Genomic DNA, 22,399 nt, shown 5'->3' with positions numbered 1-22,399 from the left:
AGGGCCAGTTTACTGTCCTTCAGATTTTGGGAGGGGGCAGAATGTGACTAGAGGGAGCAGAAAATGTCTCAATTAGAGTAAAAAAAAAAATTACATAGCACCTGTGCTTTTGTAATGGGAGGAATAGTGTCTCATCATTGGTGTCAGTGGGAGGAAGTGTCCCATCATTGGTGTCAGTGGGAGGAATAGTGTCCCATCATTGGTGTCAGTGGGAGGAATAGTGTCCCATCATTGGTGTCAGTGGGAGGAATAGTGCCCCATCATTGGTGTCAGTGGGAGGAATAGTGCCCCATCATTGGTGTCAGTGGGAGGAATAGTGCCCCATCATTAGTGTCAGTGGGAGGAATAGTGCCCCCTCATTGGTATCAGTGGGAGGAATAGTGCCCCATCATTGGTATCAGTGGGAGGAATAGTGCCCCATCATTGGTGTCAGTGGGAGGAATAGTGTCTCATCATTGGTGTCAGTGGGAGGAATAGTGCCCCATCATTGGTGTCAGTGGGAGGAATAGTGCCCCATCATTGGTGTCAGTGGGAGGAATAGTGTCTCATCATTGGTGTCAGTGGGAGGAATAGTGCCCCATCATTGGTATCAGTGGGAGGAATAGTGCCCCATCATTGGTGTCAGTGGGAGGAATAGTGCCCTATCATTGGTGTCAGTGGGAGGAATAGTGCCCCCTCATTGGTATCAGTGGGAGGAATAGTGCCCCATCATTGGTGTCAGTGGGAGGAATAGTGCCCCATCATTGGTGTCAGTGGGAGGAATAGTGTCTCATCATTGGTGTCAGTGGGAGGAATAGTGTCTCATCATTGGTATCAGTGGGAGGAATAGTGTCCCATCATTGGTGTCAGTGGGAGGAATAGTGTCCCATCATTGGTGTCAGTGGGAGGAATAGTGTCCCATCATTGGTGTCAGTGGGAGGAATAGTGTCCCATCATTGGTGTCAGTGGAAGCAATGGTGCCTCGTTGTTGGTTTCAGTTGAAGAAATATCTTGACGATGGAAGGAAAAAGCGCCCCAAAGGCTGGGTAAAGGGAAATAAAAGGCCGCATCCAGCCCGCGGTCTGCAGTTTGAAGACCACTGCTGTAGACCTCTCATAGTTAGTCTGGTTGAAAAAAGACACATCTAGTTCAACCAATAAAAGGGGAAAAAAATTTTATACAATCCTATTCCCACAGTTGATCCAGAGGAAGGCATAGAGATCCTATGAAGAGGGATATTTTATTTTATGCTTATGTTCTTGTTTTCCTGTTTGGACCAAATAGCTGCTGAAGGTTTCTCAAGAATTCAGTTTTCTTTGTGACGTTCCATTGTACAACCAGAGAATCTAGCAAGGTCATAAGATGCAGTTGTGTGGTTCTGATGTGCTTATGTATTTTGGAGGAAGTTGGATTGTTCCGCAGAAGGTTCTGGAACATTTTAAAGGTTGCAGAGATTATGAAAGGCTTCTAGAGAGATTCTGATAAATGAATGAGGCTCTGACGGCTTTCTCTAGGCCTCTGAGATCCTATAAAGAGGGTTTTTTTTTAATGTTTAGGGTCTGCTTATCCTATTTGGTACGGATAGACCTTATGTTCTTTTGAAGGTTTCTCAAGAATTCTATTTTATTCGGAAGGTTTTTTTTTTTTTTTGTATAACCAAACCTGTGAAGAGGGATATTTTATTTTATGCTTATGTTCTTTTTTTCTTGCTTGGACCAAACAGACCTCATGTTCTGATGAAGGTTTATCAAAAATTCAGTTTTCTTTGTGAAGTTCCGTTGAACTAGCAAGGTCATGGGCTGCGGTTGTACGGTTCTGGTGTGCTTAGGAGCTTTGAAAGGAGTTGGGATGAACTGCAGAAGTTTCTGGGACATTTTAGAAGTTGTGAATATTCTAGAAGGCTTCTAAGGAAATTATGATAAATGAATGAAGTTCTGGTGGCTTTCTGTAGACCTCTGAGATCCTAGTCACCTATTAAAGTTCTTCTGAGGTTGACTGTGTTGCTCATTCGAGGTTCTCATATATTTGTTGAGGCTCTTTTATATTTAAGATGTTGTGTGTATCTGGTCTGTGCTAAGTTTTGTAGGGAACAGGAGGGAATCCACCCATCTCGTTAACATAGTTCCCGGCAGGGTTCCAATTAGCAGGACATGAGGGCTATTTAGCACCTAGTTGTCAAAGAGAGCAGCTTGTAACTGACTTGAGGCTTCTGGGAAGAGCCGGACTTTGCTGGATGAAACACCGGCCAACCTTTCACTGTCCACCATGAGGATGATAGGAACAGAACATATCATTTCATAATCAGTCTTGTAGACTTTGGATAAAGCTGGCCTTAATGTTTGTCATGCCAATGGAAAACACCTAGTAGTGCATATTCCTTCATTTGAGAATTGATTAAAGAGCAGAGCAGGAATCTGAGGAGCAAAAGCATAGCTTGAAAACACCAACATGAGTTCACCTTTCAGTCTCTTTGTTACATCCCATTTTTTGTAGCACCATGGTAGATGATGACACAGTGTAAATTATTATTGGTACATGCCTGGAACTGGGAGTAGGACATATGGTCGCAAGGGGTTTCCACACCAAAAACCAATGTCAGTTGGTTACCATCTGGTAGGGTAGCTCTGGCCAATGGTGAGGAATTGCTGGCTTTTTGGGGCAAAGGGTGTTTCAACACAGAGAAGAAAGGAATATCTTGAAGTGTCCTTACCAGGGGCTGACTGACTATTTGGAAACTCAGGCACTGCCCGAGGGCCAGGGTCAGTAGGGGGCCCCATGAGATGCCTCTGGTACCTTTTTCATAGGATTTTTTGAGTTTGGGCAAGGACGCAGGGGCCTCATGATCCCCTATTGCCCCTGGTCCTTACCAAAGTATCCCAAATTTTCAAATTGCCTCTGCCTGAACCCCTTACACTCAGAAGAGTAACCCCTAAAATGATTCTAGTACCAAATCTTAACCATTCACTTAACATATAGACTTACACACATCAAAATACATAACTCTTAAAATTGACCTTGTACACTCACAAGTCTATTTATTTAAAAAAATAATCAGTGGACGAGAGCCACAACCATTCACCCATCCATCAGGATTTCTGACCATATTTTGCTTATAATTTTGATTTCCCATGATTGTCAGCACCATCTAGTGGCCATAATGCAGAACTGTCCTGATTGAGATATTTCTGGGGGGAAAAAAAAAAGTACATTAAGGCCACTAGATGTCACTGACGATCATAGGAAATCAACTTATTAAGCAACAGTCAGAATTTGTGATGGCTGGGCAAATATTTGTGACATTCTTCCAATTTTTTTTCTATAATAATTAGACCTCTAAAGTGAATTTGTACTTTGCTCATATTAGGCAAAGCAACAGTTTCTCTTTACTGCAGGGACCCTATGATGCCTTTATTTATCACTGGATCCTGTTCTAATACAATTCTATTCCTTTACTGAACCTTAGCCTTTATATGAACGCTTAAACTGGCCATACACTAGTTTTGTGCCGGATTGAATCAACCATCACCACCAGTGATGACCCTAATCAAACTCAGGAAACACTGAAGCAATCAGTACTGTTGGTGATGGTTGTATTGATAAAGTATGTGATTTATAGGCAGTTGAAAGTGATTGATATAGTCAAAAAATTGAAAAAAAAAAATACAATCCCTAGAATACCCAAATGTAGGACACGAGGTATTCTCATTCAGTATGCCATGGCCTGTCCAACAATGTCCGCTACATAATGCTGAGACACCAAATATGCCTCTATTTTTTTTTGCAGACTTGGAGGTCCCCCCTAGTCAGAGGTATGATGGCTTATTCTCAGCGTTGGACCCTTCCCAGAGGATTCTGGGAGCCGCCCCACTCACACCACTCTCGTTACCCCCTGGTCCTGCCCTGGGGTTTGGTCAGCCTCAGCCTCCATGCGATGCACCTCGTCTGCCCGGAAATGTGAAGATGATACTGGAGAACAGAGAGCTCTGGAAACAATTCCACGCCATTGGAACAGAAATGATAATCACAAAATCTGGCAGGTGAGGTGAAGAGGGAAAAGGGATTCTATGTTTTTGGGCCGGTTTTAGAGAATGGAATAAAAAATAAGTTCTACCCTGAACAATCTGCAGAAAGTGGATGGTTTGCAGTACCACCAACACCATTGCTTGTAAATACCAAGTCACCACTAGCTCCTGGGTGCGGGTATTTCACAGCTGAAAGTGTCTAAACTGTTTTTGCTTTGGATAGTATGAAGAAAGGATAGAGCCTCGGTCAGGTTTTTATTGCTCTCTGTAGGCCTGTTAGGGAGACTTCCTTTCTCTATATGTCATGGTGACCATTGGGTGTCACACTTGTGATGCCATTAATTGTTAATGGAACCCCGAGCACGGTTAGCGGGCGTTTTGTTGTGCGGGAAATGTTCCATGCTCCACTCCTTAAAAGGTTTTGGAGCTTCTCTGGTTGTGTGTAAAGTGTGCTCTATACACAAGGAGCTTCAAAACGGGCAAAAAAAACGGAGCTACAGTCAGGTGTGAACCCATCCTTAGGGGACGGGTCCATGACACCATGTAATGACACCATGTACTCACACAATGTCCTCAGTCTTCCAGGCTGAATGATGGTGGCCATCAGTCAAATCACAAGACTGGGGACATCTTGTGACAGAGAAAAGGTACTGCAAGGGACTGCTTTTTAAATGTTTTAAGCTGCTGGGGGTCATGTTTAAATGTCTTTGTAAGGAAGATTTTTCATCCCTTTGATAAATGTAGATGTGTGCTTTTAAACTCTCTCCAAATCCCCTGTTCTTCTGACAGTGAGGTGCCCAAATAAAAAGCTGTCATTTATACCAGGGAAATACTATATTTGCATTAGGGTTAACTGGATTTAGAAAATTCTTTAAATTCTTTTACCCCCCCCCCCCCATCACTCTCCTTTTTGCCCCTTGCAGACGGATGTTTCCGCAGTGTAAGGTCAGCGTCAGTGGTCTGGAGCCAGATGGAAAGTACGTCCTTCTGGCTGACCTCGTCCCGGTGGACAACAATCGCTACAAATGGCAAGAAGACCACTGGGAGCCCAGCGGACGGGCGGAACCACGGCTGCCGGAGCGAGTGTACATCCACCCAGATTCGCCGGCCCCTGGATCACACTGGATGAAGCAGCCAATCTCCTTCCACAAAATCAAACTCACCAACAACACCCTGGACCAGATGGGACATGTAAGGCACAAGGGTGGTTTGGGGGGGGGGAATGTGTATGAACATTACAAATATTTTTCCACCCACTAAAAAGGTCTACACTAAGTATATCTAATGCCAAAAAAATGTAGATACACTGGAAACACGTAAGAAATTCAGAAGCATTACCCACATTTTGCCCTGTGACCTTGTCTCCCGTCCAGATCATCCTGCACTCCATGCACCGCTACCAACCACGTTTCCATATTGTCCGAGCTCAGGACGTCTACAGCCGCCGATGGGGAGGGTGTTCGTCTTTCACCTTCCCAGAGACCCTGTTCCTGACCGTCACCGCCTACCAGAATGAAAAGGTGAGATGGAAGTTGGGGTTGAGGATGAGTGCCCTCCAGGGGCGGACTTACCATTTGGGAACTCCGGCACTGCTCGAGGGCCCGGGGTCAGTAGGGGGCCCCATGAGATTCCCCTGGTACCTTTTTCATAGGCTTTTTTGAGTTTGGGCAAGGACAGAGGGGCCCCATGATCCCCTATTGCCCGGGGGCCCCATGAGTTGTCAGTCCGCCCCTGGTGCCCCCCAAAAACTCATATTTCAGTTGTGGATGGATGATAGCAGGTCAGATTGATAGCAGAGCATTGCATCATTTATAAAAAAAAATGTAATTGCCGACTCCTGTGCCAGCTGCGGGCTCAGTCACCCTGCAGAGGCCAGTACAAGGGGCTTTTCTCCAAAAATTGTGCTTTTATTTTATGATCTATGCACTGCTGCGATAATAGATAACCTGTCCGGAAGGTCTGGGGAACTAAGGGCAGCACAGTGGCTAAATGGTTAGCACTTCCGCCTGGAAGTACTTGGGTCGTTAGTTCGAATCCCAGCCACGGTACCACCTGCCTGGAGTTTGCATGTTCTCCCTGTGACTGCGTGGGTTTCCTCTGGGTACTCCGGTTTCCTCCCACACTCCAAATACATGCTGGTAGGTTAATCGGATCCTGTCTAAAAAATTGTCCCTAGTATGTGTATGTATGAATGTGAGTTAGGGACCTTAGATTGTATGCCCCTTGAGGGTTAGGGACTGATGTGAATGTACAATATATATGCTGTGTAAATTGATGGCGCTATATAAGTACCTGTAATAAATAAATCTACTGTGAGACTACAGACTGTTCAGCTGAGTTGTCTATGAAAATAAGTGCATGTTCCCTACTGAAAAGATTTTTTTTTCCAGCATAGAGCTGGTTATTGGGCGATAGCTTTGCGACTAGATATGACAGCTGCCCATTATCCATTCACAAACATTAACCGCCCATTTACTTTTTTGCGGAGCGTTCACGAATGTGCATTAAGGCAGCTGATTTAAAAAGAATGGGCTTCCAACGCACCTTAATGTGCCTAATATCCAACGTGATCCTTTATTTGTAATGCAGGTGCATTGCCCAGTACTGGGCAAGGCCATCTAGATCCCAGAGCAAAGATGTCAAAGCACCCCTCGCCCCTAAACAAATGTATGAGCATTATGTGTCAGCAAAAATCCCCTCCCTTCCCCCAAAGAATTCTAGCACTAATCTGCCCACTTGCTCCCTAAGCATAAATTCCATTTGCAACCCAAAATTGTCCCCATACAAAAATTCCTCCTCCTTCAGTACAAATCCCCCTCCCTGCTCAAATTGTATCCCTCCCCAAATCCTACTCCTAGCATAAATCATCCACCCCTCAATTTTCTCCCGAGCCTAAATCCTCTCCTCCTCCCCAAATCCCCCTAAATTTCCGCTCTTCCTCCCCAAATTCCCTTAAAATGACCCCTCCTTGCACAAATCCCCCCAATCATCCATACTAGCAAAAATTCCTTGCCCCAAGTCTCCCTTCCTAATGGAAATTCACCCTCCTAGTACAAATCCCCCCCTCCAAATCTAGCACAACCCCCCCCCCCCCCCCAAATCCCCACTGGACCCAGATCACTACCCTGGCCAATCACAGCAGGTCACATGACAATTGTATACAATGGATGGCCTCCTTTCATGCCATCCATTGTATACAATTGTGTTGTTAGCTGTGATTGGTCACAGCAGTCACATGGTACAGTCAGGGACACTGAAAGCTGAAAACTGGCTCCTAGCACAAATCATCCACCCCTCAAATTTCCCCCCTCAGCATAAATCCTCTCCTCCTCCCCAAATCCCCCTAAATTTCCTCTCTTCCTCCCCAAATTCCCTTAAATGGCCCCTCCTTGCACAAATCCCCCCAATCATCCATACTAGCAAAAATTCCTTGCCCAAAGTCCCCCTTCCTAACGGAAATTCACCCTTCTAGTACAAATCCCCCCCCCCCCATCCAAATCTAGCACAACGCCCCCAAACCCCCCTAAATTTCTCCTCCTAGCACAAGACCTTCACTCCAAGTCCCCCTTCCTAACAGAAATCCACCCTTCTAGTACAAACCCCCCCCCCCCGCTCCAAATCACCCATTCTAGCACAACCCCCCAAATCCCCACTGCACCCAGAGCAGCCACCCCTCCTGCCCACCTCTTGTCCCGGCCCTATTTGCCTTAGTGATTTGGAGTACCATTCAAAATGAATGAATTACATGCATTACTGCAATGCAGGACTGTATATGGGCTCTAAATGATAGTTTCACAAGTTGGATATAATTGTCATAAGAAGACATGAACCTGTTTAACACTTTCTGTCCAGCGTCCCACCCGGCCGTCAATCTGCTATAGGCTGGGCAGGATGCTCCTCCTTCTGAGTGGACCACGTTTCCATATTGTTGTCGTTTTCATATTGTCCACGGGACACAGCCAATGAAAGATCACTACCCTGGCCCACTGCCAGTTTCATCTGACTGCTGTGACCAATCACAGCAGATCACATGGCAACTGTATACAATGGATGGCTTCCTTTCATGCCATCCACTGTATACAATTGTGTTGTTAGCTGTGATTGGTCACAGCGGTCACATGGTACAGGCAGGGACACTGAAAGCTGAAAACTGGCCTGGCCAGGAAGCGGGTAAAAGTGCCCAATATTCAAGTGGTCAAAGTTGAGAAGGATTGAGAGGTGGTAGTCAAGAGTTGGACCTTTGCTTGAGTAGAAAATGGGTGTGCATGGAGGAAAGTGCCAAAAGCAGAATGTACAAATTCCTCCTTTAACATCTAATTTCAGTGGTTTAAAGGGCCGTTCTTCTTTAGTTCTTGATCCTGTTGAACAAAGTGTGTACTGGACTGATGCCAGGTAATCGAGGATCCCTTATAAGTCAAGTTCATGATTTGTTCAACAGTACCAAGTCCTGATGGAGGGGAACTCTTTGAACCTCGGAAAACGTGTTGGCTTTTTATGATAGATAAAATTCAATCTGGGCTTCATATGTTCTGCTTTCGGCACTTCCCTTTATGTACACCCAGATGATAATTGATGACTGTGTCTCCATCAGGAAGACTTTCCCTCATTTCCTGTCCAGGCGGTGGTTGTCAGAGCAAGAAGTGATATAGAAAGAGGAACAAAACCTGCCTTTACAACCAGTCAGAAAAATGTCCTCAACAGGGTCACTAGTAGTATTTAAATTCCAACAGGGGTGTTAGCCCATCCCCCCTCAATTTAAAACTGAAGGACAAGTTTTTGTGAGAGTTGGGCTTTAGTCCCACTGTAAAAAGGTTGAGGGGGTTACCTCAAGTGGGGGTCGTAGTAGTGCTAATAGGACTTGATCTTTCAGTCCCTATGGTCGGTTGGCAGTCTAGATGTTGAGATTGGTGTGGTGAAAAGGAAGAGGGTGGGCACCTCATCAAGTCATCAGATGGGCACCCTCTTTTTTTGCTGAACCGCTATTGACATTTTTAAAGCCAGCCAATTTTCTTTTTTCTTGCTTGCAGATCACACAGCTGAAAATCCAGACCAACCCCTTTGCAAAAGGGTTTCGGGAAGACGGACTGAAGAATAAAAGGTGAGGGTGCCTCCTACAGTCACTACAGCAACAATGTGCAAATTCAATCATACACAAGATACCAAAACGTTCAAAATCAAGTAAAGGAGAATGCTACCAAACACCTACCTCCACGGATCAAAACATATAAATGAATGTTTAACCTTCTGACGGTTTAGTAAAGCAATCTGCACACTCTTGTGCTTCACCCTCCTCTGTCGTGCTGGATGGCCGCTCTGCAAAAGTGGGCAGATATAGAAAAACGCTGTATAGGCGAGTAGGAATTCAGCGTACCAGTGCAATCTAAACATGGATGAAATATTTTCTGGTGGAGCTGTTTTGGATTCTTCTTATAATCTACATGTAGAAGAAATTATCCAATTTTTTTTACTGCAAGTTGATTCAAAAGTAATAAAACTCTTCACTCCTTTACAGAGATCGATCAAACAGAGCCAAGAGGAAACCAACAAACACAGAACAAGACCAGGAGTCCTTCCAGGCAGGTAAGAACTTTGTATAACTCATATTATTTCTACGTATGAATGTGGAAGGGAGCTGATAAAGGGGTCCAAAGAACCCTTTGCTAGTCCACCTCAATGTCAGGGGAGCTGCAAAAATAAAAGGAATGTTGGATTGCATGGTCATACTCAGCAGATTGTCGGCAAAGACTTGAACAGGAAGTCTTAGTTGGATGTACATGGCCAGGGGCGGACTGACAACTCATGGGGCCCCCGGGCAATCGGTGATCATGGGGCCCCTGTGTCCTTGCCCAAACTCAAAAAAGCCTATGAAAAAGGTACCAGGAGCATCTCATGGGGCCCCCTACTGCCCCCGGGCAGTGCCTGAGTTTCCAAATGGTCAGTCCACCCCTGTACATGGCACAGTTTACCGAAAAAGATGCTCCTAAACTCCAAAAGTAGAGAAAATGTTCTTCTTTTAGTAGAAAGCTGGAATACTATACCCTATTGTCTGTTTATTAACTGATTGTCCTGTCTTCTCTGTTGCTTTTTTCACTCCACCTTTGTGCTCTAGCTGAATGTAAGAGACCCCTGTACTCGGGACCCTGCGACTCCACCCTGGACATCAGTGGTGCTCTGGCTCTCCCGCTCCCAAGTCCTGACTGTTCCTTCCACCCCATCACACCCCCCAACCCAACACCACCCTCTGCCGAAGCCTCTGAGCCCTCAACGCTGCCTATGACAACCAATCAGGATCAAGGAGCCAGCTTGGACATGAACCCCCAAACTACAGAGTCTTATCTGCCTCCAGATAGACAGGCCTACCCAAAGATGCCCTCAGCAGGAGTTGGCAACATGTACACATGGTAAGTAGTAATTAACCTCTAAAGTACCAAAGAAAATCTACCTATGTTCAATCAATGGGGCCCAGCTCTGCTCCTGTCCACTCATGAATATTCCCGCTCTTCCTGTAGTATGCTTCAAGATGTAAAATAAATCCAACATAGAGAGTTGAGGCCCTTCATAATAGCAGCAGCAGATACACAGACCTTGAAAAGTCAAGTAGAAATCACCACATTTTAGAGACATAAGAATCATCTGTTTAAATTTTGATCTTCAGCCAGTCAGTCAGTCATTGGTGAAATGACCCCCAAGTCATTGGAAAACAGTATAGGAAGTCATGTTATAGATGTGGGCCAAACATCTGCATTTAAGAAGCCTAAGAAAGCCATTATAGCTATCTAAAGCTTTGTTGGGCTTGTTCTTGTTGAACCCCATCAGTGCAAAATTTAGAAATCATGGATTTTACAGAGTAGAACTGAAGGCAGTGCAACCAGCCAGATTATCAAAATAAAAAGCCTTCAACCCAAATCCCATGACTATGACCCAAATTTTCATTTTTATCTTGAGCTGATGAGATCTAAAGTCTAACATGACATTTCAAAGGTTCTATCTGTACTATAAAAGAGCTGTAGAAATTGTAGAATAATTTGCATGATTCCACCCAACCAGCAACTGCAGAGCCCACAGCTACCCATACCATTTGAATTGAAGCCATTAAATATCATTGTGCATTAACAGTAGACTCCTAACTACATCATTTCTTCTCCCACCAGCCAATCAGAACCTGCTGTCTCTCAGGGCCAAGTGGTCCCTCGTCCTCCCTCCCTGCAGCGGTTTCCCCCATCGTTTCAGGCCTCCCAGGACACCGCTGCACTCTACGACAGTCAAGTAGATTTTAGGCTTTATGGGCAGGAAATGAGCTGCACAGGAAATTATGGCCCCTCAACCTGCTCTGGGACGACTCCTGGAGCAGATGAAGATTCTAGCAGAGGTTATACCAAAAACTCCGATCTACGCTTTCAACACTTCCTACCAAATTCTGGGCCCAAGCCAGGACTGCAGTTCTCAGGAGCTCAGCTTCAACGCCTCTACACGGGTGGAGGCTGGATATAAGATGCCCTTCAAGAGAGCATAAGCCACCGGCATGGTCAGAAGGACTTCTATGGCCAAAAGCAGGAACCCAATTACAGAAGAGACAGTTGGGCTTATAATTTGTCAGGTACAAAAAGGGCACAAAGTCTTGAAACTCTAGGCCTGTGCCTACAGACCAACCCCAGACATATATTTTATTTCCCATGATGCTATTCGGGTCTCTTGCTGCCTTAATGTCTACATTAACTAACAGAAGCTGCTTATCAATTATTAAGTCAATCTCAACAGCTTTTCTCTGCATGCTCTGTGTCTCTTGGTTTGTCCTAATTTAGGAAAGACATGGGAAAAAACAAGAGCTGTAAGGACCTCTAAGAGAAGGTTCACTTTTTCTCTTTTTAAAACGAGTACTTCAATTATAAGATATCTGAGACATGCTTACTAATGAACACTGATAAGACGTTCACCCGAGATGTGGAAGTAGGTGAAGCGTCTTGAAATTCATATATTTGAGGTGTAAAAAAAAAAAAAAAAAAAGGAACTCTTTTGCACAAGTCAGGACAATGGGGTAGCTTTACGAACACTCGTGCACTCACAATCTGGTGCAGCTGAACATGGCAGCCAATCAGCTTCTAACTTCAGTTTGTTCCATTAAGCTTTGGAAATAAAACCTGGAAGCTCATTGGTTGCTATGCGGAGCCGCACCAGATTTTGCGCTCTTCATTTTTAGTAAATAACCCCCAATGTCTAAGCAAAATTGCTTGGAGAGATGTACTAAAATACAGAATTAGATTTACTAGTAAATCCAGGACTGCACAAGAGAGGCTCCTCCATGAAGGACAGGAAACACGTCGACAAAACCGCTGCAAGAAACTACCGCAGAACTGGTCAGCTGTAAACAAGAACTGATGGACGTAATTGTAAGAAAAACAGATAATATAAAGAACTTACAATAAAGACAGAAACCCCGCTGGCCCAAAAACAGTGTTTCCGGTGAGTCTCATTCCTGTTTTCCCCAAGTCCTCTTCCGAGAGTCTTAGACACTGACCATGACCTTACAGATGTGGTGGCCACATACAGTATGACCAGTTTTGCAGTAGAACTTTTGTTTTTTGGTGGCGTGTCCCCTGTTTGTGGCAGGGGGAGCCTCTATCTCATGTACTCTCCTGGAAGGTAACTCGGTGGTAAACAGAGTTAACTTGTGACAGAGTAGCTCCAATGAGAAGATCAGACCACCATGCAGCTAAGTTAGGTGTCAAAGCATTATATAGAGGCTGGTACTTCTCCCATCAGCAGATGAATGCAGAGTCAGGTCCACCTCCACAAATCAAGTGACCAACCACAAAGCATTCTTCAGCTTTCCAAAGCATAAAGATCAAGGCGATCTCTTCTCTGCCTAATATTAAATACAACCTTTCAGTTTTCTCATGAAGTTGTCAGAGGAGTATGAGGAGTTTATAAAAAGTGATCAGCAGGTGGAAATCTTTTTATACTTTAAAGGGGGAAAAAAAAGATTTTTTTTCAAGAGTTTTCTGCTGCTGCAGTTTGTGTTTTTGCTTTTGTTATGAATGTTGACACTTCATTTGTTTTGTAATCAGTTTGAGTGCATGTTTTATGTCGCCCCTGACCCCAGCTATTCTGTACAAAACCCCCAAACTTGTTTTTTTTATGTGCTATTCTTTATCTCTACAGTCAGTGCCTTGAACAATTATTTATCAGCCTTTGTGTACCGTTTAGCTTCCTCGGATGTATATTTTTTTTTATATATTGCAATAAAAGATTGTTCAATTTTTCTGATTATAAAAAGGAGAATTCTTCCCACTGTCCACCAATGTAAGGGACATTCTTCCCACTGACCACCACTGGAAGGAGCATTTTTCCCATTGACCACCAATGGAAGAGACTTCTTGCAGCTTACCACGCATGGAAGGGGCATTGTCCCAACTGACCATCAGTGTAAGGGGGAATTCTTCCTACTGACCCCTTATGTAAGGGGAATTCTTCCCATTGACCACCGCTGTAAGGAGTCTTCTTCCCTTTGATCACTAATGGAAGGGGTATTCTTACCATTGACCACCAATGAAACGAGCATTCTTCCCACTGACCACCAATGGAAGGGGCATTGTCCCCACTAGCCACCAATGTAAGGGGCATTCTTCCCACTGACCACCAATGGAAGGGGCATTGTCCCCACTAGCCACCAATGTAAGGGGCATTCTTCCCACTGACCACCAATGGAAGGGGTATTCATCCCACTAACCACCAATGTAAGGAGCATTCTTTCCACTAACCACTAATGGAAGGGGTATTCTTCCCATTTACCATTAATGGAAGAGTATTCTTCCCATTGACCACCAATGGAAGGGGCATTGTCCCCACTAGCCACCAATGGAAGGAGCATTCTTTCCAGAAGAATTCTTCCTACAAATCACCAGTGTTATGTGGTCCTTCTACTACTGATCACTAGCCTAAGGGGGCCCTTTCCCCAATGACATACAAGGGTAAGGGAGTATTTCACTAAACATCACGGTAAGGGGGCACTTTAATGCCCAACAATGTAAGAGAACACTTTTCCACGGACCATTTTTGCAATGAACACCAACTTTTCACTGTCTTCCTTTCTTTCCTGGCCATTACTACTACAGTAACTTTTTCCTATAGACAAGTCCTGGGGGTCAAATGCACGAAGTTCACCAAACTCCTTATTGTAGAATTCTTTTCCAATATCTCAGCTTACTGTTCACACTAATATGACACAAGTTGTAGTACGGTAATTGGCAGGGGTTCGAGACCTGAATGTTAGTTCAATGGTTCTCTTGTGTTACAAAGGTTGAGAAAGGCCGGTCTAACCTGAATCCAGGACCTCAGTGTTTCAAGGTAGAAAGGCTGTTCATTTAACCAAGCATGGATCTATAAAAAAAAATGTTCCAAAAAAAAAAAAAAAATTAAAGTCTCATCAAAAACATGTTTCAGGCAAATGTTAGGACTCCCTAAAAAAAAAAAAAAAAAAAAAAAAAAAAAAATAATGGATAGCTTCTCTTTAATATTGAGTCAACTGAGGTATCCTGGGGCATGCATGTGCTTGTAGTTCCATGGCAGCTGGAACAGCCCCCGGATGAAAAAAAAAAAAAAAAAAAAAAAAAAAGGAAGAAGGTCTTCCTGTTCCTACACACACCAATCCTGTTTGCACCTGCACCCCCTTGCCAAATCTCAGACACCATTTGTCTTCCCCATCTTGCATCAGATTGCCTGTTTTCACACCTCCCCACCCCCTCCACAGCAGCCAAGCATCTGCCCTGGCCAGACAGGAAGATGCAAATGTCCGAACTGCTCTCTCATCCTGGGCTTTACTGGCCAGTTAAATGAGGATCCTGGATCAAAAGTTTCAGCTTTCAAAACTTTTAAAGGGGAACTGCAGGGTAACATTTCACATACAGTTGCTGCATTGAATTCTAGGCATGGCAATTTTCAGATGGTTACATTAATGCAGCTTGGACCAGTGTAAACCCAGCCATAGATAGTTGGAATCTTGGCCGATTCAGCAGGGACCAGCCAAGATTCAAACCATGTATGAGCAGGCTGAATGTACCCAACCGATCGATCGGCCTGATTTTACATGTGATTATTGCTATTACAGCCGCTAGTAGTAATTACTGTGATCTCCCAGTGGGGACGGCTCCCCCCACCAGAACTCAAAGCACCACGGGAGGGATTCACCCATCAACATTGACTGTGGTGATAGGGGAATTGAGCAATTTTCTTTCTTGCACCCTGTCTATGGCCAGCCTACGTAGGTATGCACTATACCTCTGGGATCCCCATGGAAGCCGGAAATCATTGGAGTAGGCACTGCTACTAGACCGATCACCGTTAGCTTCCAAGTCCCATGCTGAGCGACTGCCATGATGCTTCATCGATACAGGAGATCGCAAGCTCAACAGAAGCACAATTCAGAGAACACCTGAGAGGTAGGATGGTGATATCACAATCGTTACCTCGTCCAGTCAGAGAACCCTTTGCATTCAATCCAGCAAATCCAAAGTGTCCCCTGAACGACACCTATGCCGAGCCTGTGACCTCCTGTGTTCAGTACGCAGCAGGGCAGCCGCCCAGCATGGGGCCCAGAATCTACTGGAGGTCACTGGAGTAGTGGTGTCTACTACATCGATTTCCACCTCACACAAGGATCCCACAGGTATGGTCCATACTTACTTACATTATTATTATATAGGATTTATAGAGCGCCAACAGTTTGCTCAGCACTTTACAAAATAAAAGAAGACAATACAGCAACAATACAAGAGGGTTAGGAGGGCCCTTCTCCTGGGAGCTTACAATCTAAGAGGGTGGGGCTGGTGGTACAAAAGGTAATAACTATGGGGGATGGAGTGGTAGGAGGAATACAAGATTCCAGTATTAGCTGAAAGCAGGATAGGCTTCCCTGAAGAGAGAGGTTTTCCTAAAAGTGGGCAGAGTAGGCAATAGTCTGATAGATTGGGGTAGAGAGTTCCAGAGGATGGGGTAGGCTCTGGAGACAAGCATGGGAGGGGGAGACAAGGGAGCTAGAGAGCAGTAGGTCATGCGTGGAGCGGAGAGGACGGTTTGGGTGATACTTGAAGACAAGGTTGGTGATGTAATTTGGGGCGGAGTTATAAATGGCTTTATATGTTATTGTTAATGTTTTGAATTTTATTCGTTGGGGAATGGGAAGCCAGTGGAGGGATTGGCAGAAAGGGATGACGGACACTGAATGGGGGCCAGTGGAGGGATTGGCAGAGAGGGGTGGAGGACACTGAATGGGGGCCAGTGGAGGGATTGGCAGAGAGCGGTCGAGGACACTGAATGGGAAGCCAGTGGAGGGATTGGCAGAGAGGGGTGGAGGACACTGAATTGGGTCCAGTGGAGGGATTGGCAGAGAGCGGTCGAGGACACTAAATGTGAAGCCAGTGGAGGGATTGGCAGAGAGGGGTGGAGGACACTGAATGGGGGCCAGTGGAGGGATTGGCAGAGAGGGGTGGAGGACACTGAATGGGGGCCAGTGGAGGGATTGGCAGAGAGAGGTGGAGGACACTGAATGAGAAGCCAGTGCAGGGATTGGCAGAGAGGTGTGGAGGACACTGAATGGGAAGCCAGTGGAGGGATTGGCAGAGAGGGGTGGAGGACACTGAATGAGAAGCCAGTGCAGGGATTGGCAGAGAGGTGTGGAGGACACTGAATGGGAAGCCAGTGGAGGGATTGGCAGAGAGGGGTGGAGGACACTGAATGGGAAGCCAGTGGAGGGATTGGCAGAGAGGGGTGGAGGACACTGAATGGGAAGCCAGTGGAGGGATTAGCAGAGAGGGATGGAGGACACTGAATGGGGGCCAGTGGAGGGATTGGCAGAGAGGGATGGAGGACACTGAATGGGTACCAGTGGAGGGATTGGCAGAGAGGGATGGAGGACACTGAATGGGAAGCCAGTGGAGGGATTGGCAGAGAGGGGTGGAGGACACTGAATGGGGGCCAGTGGAGGGATTGGCAGAGAGGGATGGAGGACACTGAATGGGGGCCAGTGGAGGGATTGGCAGAGAGGGATGTAGGACACTGAATGGGAAGCCAGTGGAGGGATTGGCAGAGAGGGATGTAGGACACTGAATGGGAAGCCAGTGGAGGGATTGGCAGAGAGGGGTGGAGGAAACTGAATGGGGGCCAGTGGAGGGATTGGCAGAGAGAGATGGAGGACACTGAATGGATACCAGTGGAGGGATTGGTAGAGAGGGATGGGGGACACTGAATGGGTACCAGTGGAGGAATTGGCAGGGAGGGATGGAGGACACTGAATGGAGGCCAGTGGATGGAACACGACTACAGTGATCTGTTTGCTTCTGGGTCCTATGCCAAGCATATGTATGTGCTGCTGCTTACTGAACACAGGTCAGACGCTAGGCATGGGCGCTAGTCAAAAAGTGATTTGCAGCTCTGATGGGGAAAAAGGTGCAGCTTGTGACATCACTGCTCTGCCTCTGCACCTCATCCAATCAGAGAATGCTTTGCATTAATTAAAAAAAAATGCAAAGCATTCTCTGAATGGTGCAAAGCGATCGACCTCCTCCAGCTGGAACGCTACGCTCCCTCATTTGTATATTGTTGTCTATTTAGAATAAGGTCCAAGTAAAGGTGATTTTGTTGGATGTGCGGCTTTTTCTTCTCTCCCAACACCGATCATCTACTTGCAGTGGTCAAGGTGTATCCTATTCCCGGAGTCACAGATATAAAATGTGAAGGTTACCTCAAAGGAGCCGGGGGCAGCAACAAAACCCTCAAAGATCTAGTCAAAACGAGTTTCATTTATAGTCTCCTTCACAAGAGTTCGAAGAGGAGAACCAGCTGGGTTTCCACATCGCAACCAGATTTAAACACTTCTACACTGAGCATTTGACATCTGAATACTGGAGGCAACATCAGTATTTGTGGTCTCAGAAATGTTCTTGCACAAAGCCCTTGTGTGTTTGGTCTAATGCAGGCCATACACGGGTTGAAAATCGACCAATTTTTCGGATGGGGAAAAAAAAAAAAAATTCGGCCAATTTTCGCACCGTTAGTGGGTTAATTGGTCGGCCGTTTTTCAGGATTTTGGCACATTTTTTTTAATTGGTGAAGTTGGAAAAAAAAAAAAAAAAACAGCCGATTTTTCCCGGCGATGATGGGCAAATCGGCTGATCTTACTACCGATAAAAAATCTGCGCATAAGCCATGACCTGCAAGAAGAAAAGAGGAAAATAAATTCCAGTCCGCTATTATATTTGACATGAAAAAGTATTGCGTTTGAAACAATGTATCTATTTGCATCCGAATAAAAACATCTGTATCCGAAATGGATACATTGTTGCAACTGCAATACTTTTTCATGTCAAATATAATAGCGGGGCTCTCTGCAGGGACAGAAGTAATGAAATGCCGGCTGTAGACGGGACGAAAATCAGCCGATTCTTTTTACTGTTGGTGGTAACAGCGGCTTATTGAACGACCAATTTTTCGTTTTTTTTTTAAAAACCAGCTTGTTTTCAACCCATCTATGGCCTGCATTAGTCTGATGCTGCTTGGGGAGCATCTCCGTGCTGACTCAACAATTGAGCTTGGTGGTATGCAACCTATTGCTTGCTGTATGTGCAGATACTGGCACCTACTGGTCACTAAAGAGAATGCAAGCTATACTTTGCTGGCTTTTTGTAGGCTGATGCTTGTGATAATGTGATTGACACAGATAAAGAAGCAAGATTAGCTCAGGACCAGCCCAAAAGAGAACTTTTATACGGGGGGGTTGTAAAAAACCACCATTACTAGTATAAAAAAATTCCAGTATATTTACCACGATTTCTAGAAGCTTTAACTTTCACATAAACTAATTTACACATATTGGTATTTTTTTTTTTTTTTTTTTTTTTAGCAAAGGCATGAAGCAGAATGCATTTCGGCCCAAATATATGAAGGAATTTGACTAACTTGTTTCTAGAACACATCCAATAAAAAAAAAATTTTAAAAGTTTGTTTTATTTTTTCAAAATTGCCGTGTTTTTTTTTTGTTTATAATGCAAAAAAAATCAAATGGAGGAAGTGATCAAATACCACCAAAAGAAAGCTCTATTTGTGTGGGAAAAAGGACACACACTTCATTTATGTTGCATGACTGCACAATTGTCAGTTAAATTAATGCAGCACTGTATCGCAAAAAATGGCCTGGTCAGGAAGGGGGGGGGGGTTGGTGAATCCTCTGGAGGGCGAGGGGTTATAAAGCCATCAGTATCCATAATATTTTGAGCAGGCATTTCCCCACTGACCACCAATGGAATGGGGTATCTTTCTATTGACATCCAAACTTCTTTTCTGTTTATTACATTTCCAAATTATTACTAAAGATACAAAACATCTAAGAGCATGGGGGTGCTAAAAAAAAAAAGTGACTCTGGGAGTCAAATACACAATTTGGGGGGGGTTACTAAAACTGGAGTGTGCAAAATCTGGTGCAGCTCTGCCCAGAAACCAATCAGCTTCCAGGTTTGATTGTTAAAGCATTAAAGAAATAAAAAAATTAAACATTTTTTTGAAAAATTATAGTTTTTGGTTATAAACTAATTTGGGTTATTTTTTTTTTACTAAAAAGATAGATTAATACATTTTGGCCAAGATTGAAGAAAGATTATTAATTTGCATTAAACTTTTTTTTTTTTTTTAAACTTTTTGGAATTTTTCATTTATATAGCAAAAAAGTTAAAATCCCAGTGGTGAATAAATACCACCAAAATAAAGATTTACCTGTCTCAAAAAAATTCATATGGGTACAGTGTTGCATGACCGCGCAATTGTGAAAGTCTGATAGTGCTGAAAGCTGAAAATTGGCCTGGACAGGAAGAGGGTGAAAGTGTCCGGACTGGAAGGGGGGGGGTGAAAGTGTCCGGACTGGAAGGGGGGGGGGGGGTGAAAGTGTCCGGACTGGAAGGGGGGGGGGTGAAAGTGTCCGGACTGGAAGGGGGGGGGTGAAAGTGTCCGGACTGGAAGGGGGGGGGTGAAAGTGTCCGGACTGGAAGGGGGTGAAAGTGTCCGGACTGGAAGGGGGTGAAAGTGTCCATCCAGACTTGAAGTGGTTAAAGCTTCATTAAACAAGCTGAAGTTCGAAGCCGATTGGCTCCCATGCACAGCTGCACCAGGTTCTGAGAGCTCCGGTTGGAGTAGATCTACCCCCCATGTATGGCACAATCTTTACGATTTTCCTTAACATGTCCGCGACTTACAGACCACGATAACACGCTTTGAGCTGCAAATATTTTCAGCAGGGATTTTCTGAAACCTAAACATTATTTCAGGGCTTCCTCCAGGGTAGAGAGGTGGTGTTAAAGTCCTGAAAAATGGAAGTTCTCCACACATGAAGCTGTAGAATTTCGAAAGCGTCTTGTCTTGACATAAATATGCTTCTATTAGCTTTTCGGGGGGATAAGTAAATTGCTTAGAAGACACAAGCTTGAACATCAGCCAATATTTGTCTACGTTCCTGCAGGAAGGATAACATTTCAGCAACTGCAAGTAATGACAAATACTGAAGTAAAGCTGGAACTAGTATTCTGAGAGGACAAGTAATATCCAATTTGCAATAGCTTCAAGGAAATCTGTCGGGATGAAAGTATGTAGAGAACTGACGACACCGCTTGGGAAAACTGCGATTGGCTGGAGGTCCTGCTCACGCTTTAGTGCTTTTAGCAAAAGAATCAAAATTCATTAGATCTGTGCTGTGGGAGGTCATGAACTATATACTTACTCCAGGTCAGGAGCTCAGAAGCATTGAAGCCAAGCAGGCAGCATTCGTAGGCCAGCATTGCCGGTCCATATTTCTCTTTCTACAGGCATACTTTAAAGGATACTGGACTCTTTGTTGCAAAGACTAGTCATCTCAATGAACATTCCATGGAACCATAGGGCTCCTCTAGATCAGCCTCTCTCAACGGGGTTCTATGGAACCATACGGCTCCTCTGAATCAGCCTCTCTCAACCGGGTTCTATGGAACCATAGGGCTCCTCTGGATCAGCCTCTCTCAACCCAGGTTCTATGGAACCATAGGGCTCCTCTGGATCAGCCTCTCACAACCCAGGTTCTACGGAACCATAGGGCTTCCTCTGAATCAGCCTCTCTCACAGGGTTCTACGGAAGCATAGAGCTCCTCTGAATCAGCCTCTCTCAACCCAGGTTCTATGGAACCATAGGGCTCCTCTGGATCAGCCTCTCTCAACCCAGGTTCTATGGAACCATAGGGCTCCTCTGGATCAGCCTCTCTCAACCCAGGTTCTATGGAACCATAGGGCTCCTCTGGGTCAGCCTCTCACAACCCAGGTTCTATAGAACCATAGGGCTCCTCTGGATCAGCCTCTCACAACCCAGGTTCTATGGAACCATAGGACTCCTCTGGATCAGCCTCTCACAACCCAGGTTCTATGGAAGCATAGGGCTCCTCTGGGTCAGCCTCTCACAACCCAGGTTCTATGGAACCATAGGACTCCTCTGGATCAGCCTCTCACAACCCAGGTTCTATGGAACTTTAGAGTCCCTTCTAATGTTGCTAGAGGATCCTTGAGTCATGGCTGATTGACCACCTATTTGGATGGTATCAGCATAGTCCTAAGTCAATGGCATGACACCAGTGATTTTTCTAGCTGTCTGTAAGGATGCATTCTGACCACCACTGTAAGAACATTCTCCACCCTAACCACCAATGTAAGGAACATTCTCTGGACTCTCAATGAATTAATTTTAGTAAGGGTTCCCTGAGACCTGAAAATGTAATGGTTCCACTGTTTAAAAAAACAAACCGTTGAAATAGGCTGCTCTAAAGGGTGCTGGGGGTTGCTTCAGCTATGAATGCTTGATCTTTCATTTGATGGTGCCTGCACAGTTCCAGGTTCTACACCACTTGGAAAAGCCAGCAGCATGATACACGATCTCTTTAAAGTGGATCTAAAGGCTCAAAAAAAACCCCAAACATCTCCTGCATGTAGCAACCACCCCCTCCCCCATGCCAGCTTATACAGAGCAAGATTTAGACTCCACGGTTGTCATGTTAGTTCTGTCTGTACTACCTTGTTGTGAATACAACCAACCCAGTGATCTTCTATTGTGCCAGTTTCTTCCTCACTGGAGGAGTCAGGACAACAGATCAGGTGCTCACCTTTACAAACCTAAAGTCAGCAAAATGCAGCACCTATATTTGCTCTCAGAGGTTTCCTAGAACAACTTGCACTCCTATCATGCATGTCAGTACAGGATTCAGGTAAGCGCATTTCCTCCGTCTCACACCCAAGGAAGGTCTGACGTATACTGTATATACTGAGACACAAGCAAATAGAGTAGTTTAGGGGAACATGAACAATTCAAGCAGAAAGCCTTGACCGTGGGGTACATGCTGTAG

At 44.9% G+C, this 22,399-nt stretch overlaps 1 protein-coding gene across 1 annotated transcript; it reads left to right on the top strand.

The window, feature by feature from the left end:
- Nucleotides 1-3,771: 3,771 nt before the first annotated feature.
- On the top strand, nucleotides 3,772-11,492 carry LOC149427103 (T-box transcription factor TBX6-like). Its single transcript, XM_089668258.1, has 7 exons — nucleotides 3,772-4,016; nucleotides 4,925-5,192; nucleotides 5,375-5,521; nucleotides 9,029-9,099; nucleotides 9,514-9,581; nucleotides 10,111-10,402; nucleotides 11,153-11,492. Exons 1-7 carry the CDS (start codon nucleotides 3,940-3,942, stop codon nucleotides 11,490-11,492), a joined length of 1,263 nt encoding a protein of 420 aa, XP_089524384.1. The 5' UTR covers nucleotides 3,772-3,939.
- Nucleotides 11,493-22,399: the final 10,907 nt, after the last annotated feature.

This window comes from Staurois parvus, unplaced genomic scaffold (assembly GCF_062004578.1).
Source record: "Staurois parvus isolate SC_StPar_1 unplaced genomic scaffold, SC_StPar_1.0 ptg004031l, whole genome shotgun sequence".
In the NCBI taxonomy this organism is placed as follows: domain Eukaryota; kingdom Metazoa; phylum Chordata; class Amphibia; order Anura; family Ranidae; genus Staurois; species Staurois parvus.
The sequence above is the reverse complement of the archived record's forward strand: the minus strand, read 5'-3'. Positions and strand labels throughout refer to the sequence as shown.

Excerpts from the sequence above, each read along its gene's own strand:
- LOC149427103 (XM_089668258.1), top strand. The coding sequence starts at position 3,940 with ATGATACTGGAGAACAGAGAGCTCTGGAAACAATTCCACGCCATTGGA. Across the intron at positions 5,522-9,028 it reads CCGCCTACCAGAATGAAAAG|ATCACACAGCTGAAAATCCA; the intron begins GTGAGATGGAAG and ends TCTTGCTTGCAG. Across the intron at positions 9,100-9,513 it reads GACGGACTGAAGAATAAAAG|AGATCGATCAAACAGAGCCA; the intron begins GTGAGGGTGCCT and ends ACTCCTTTACAG.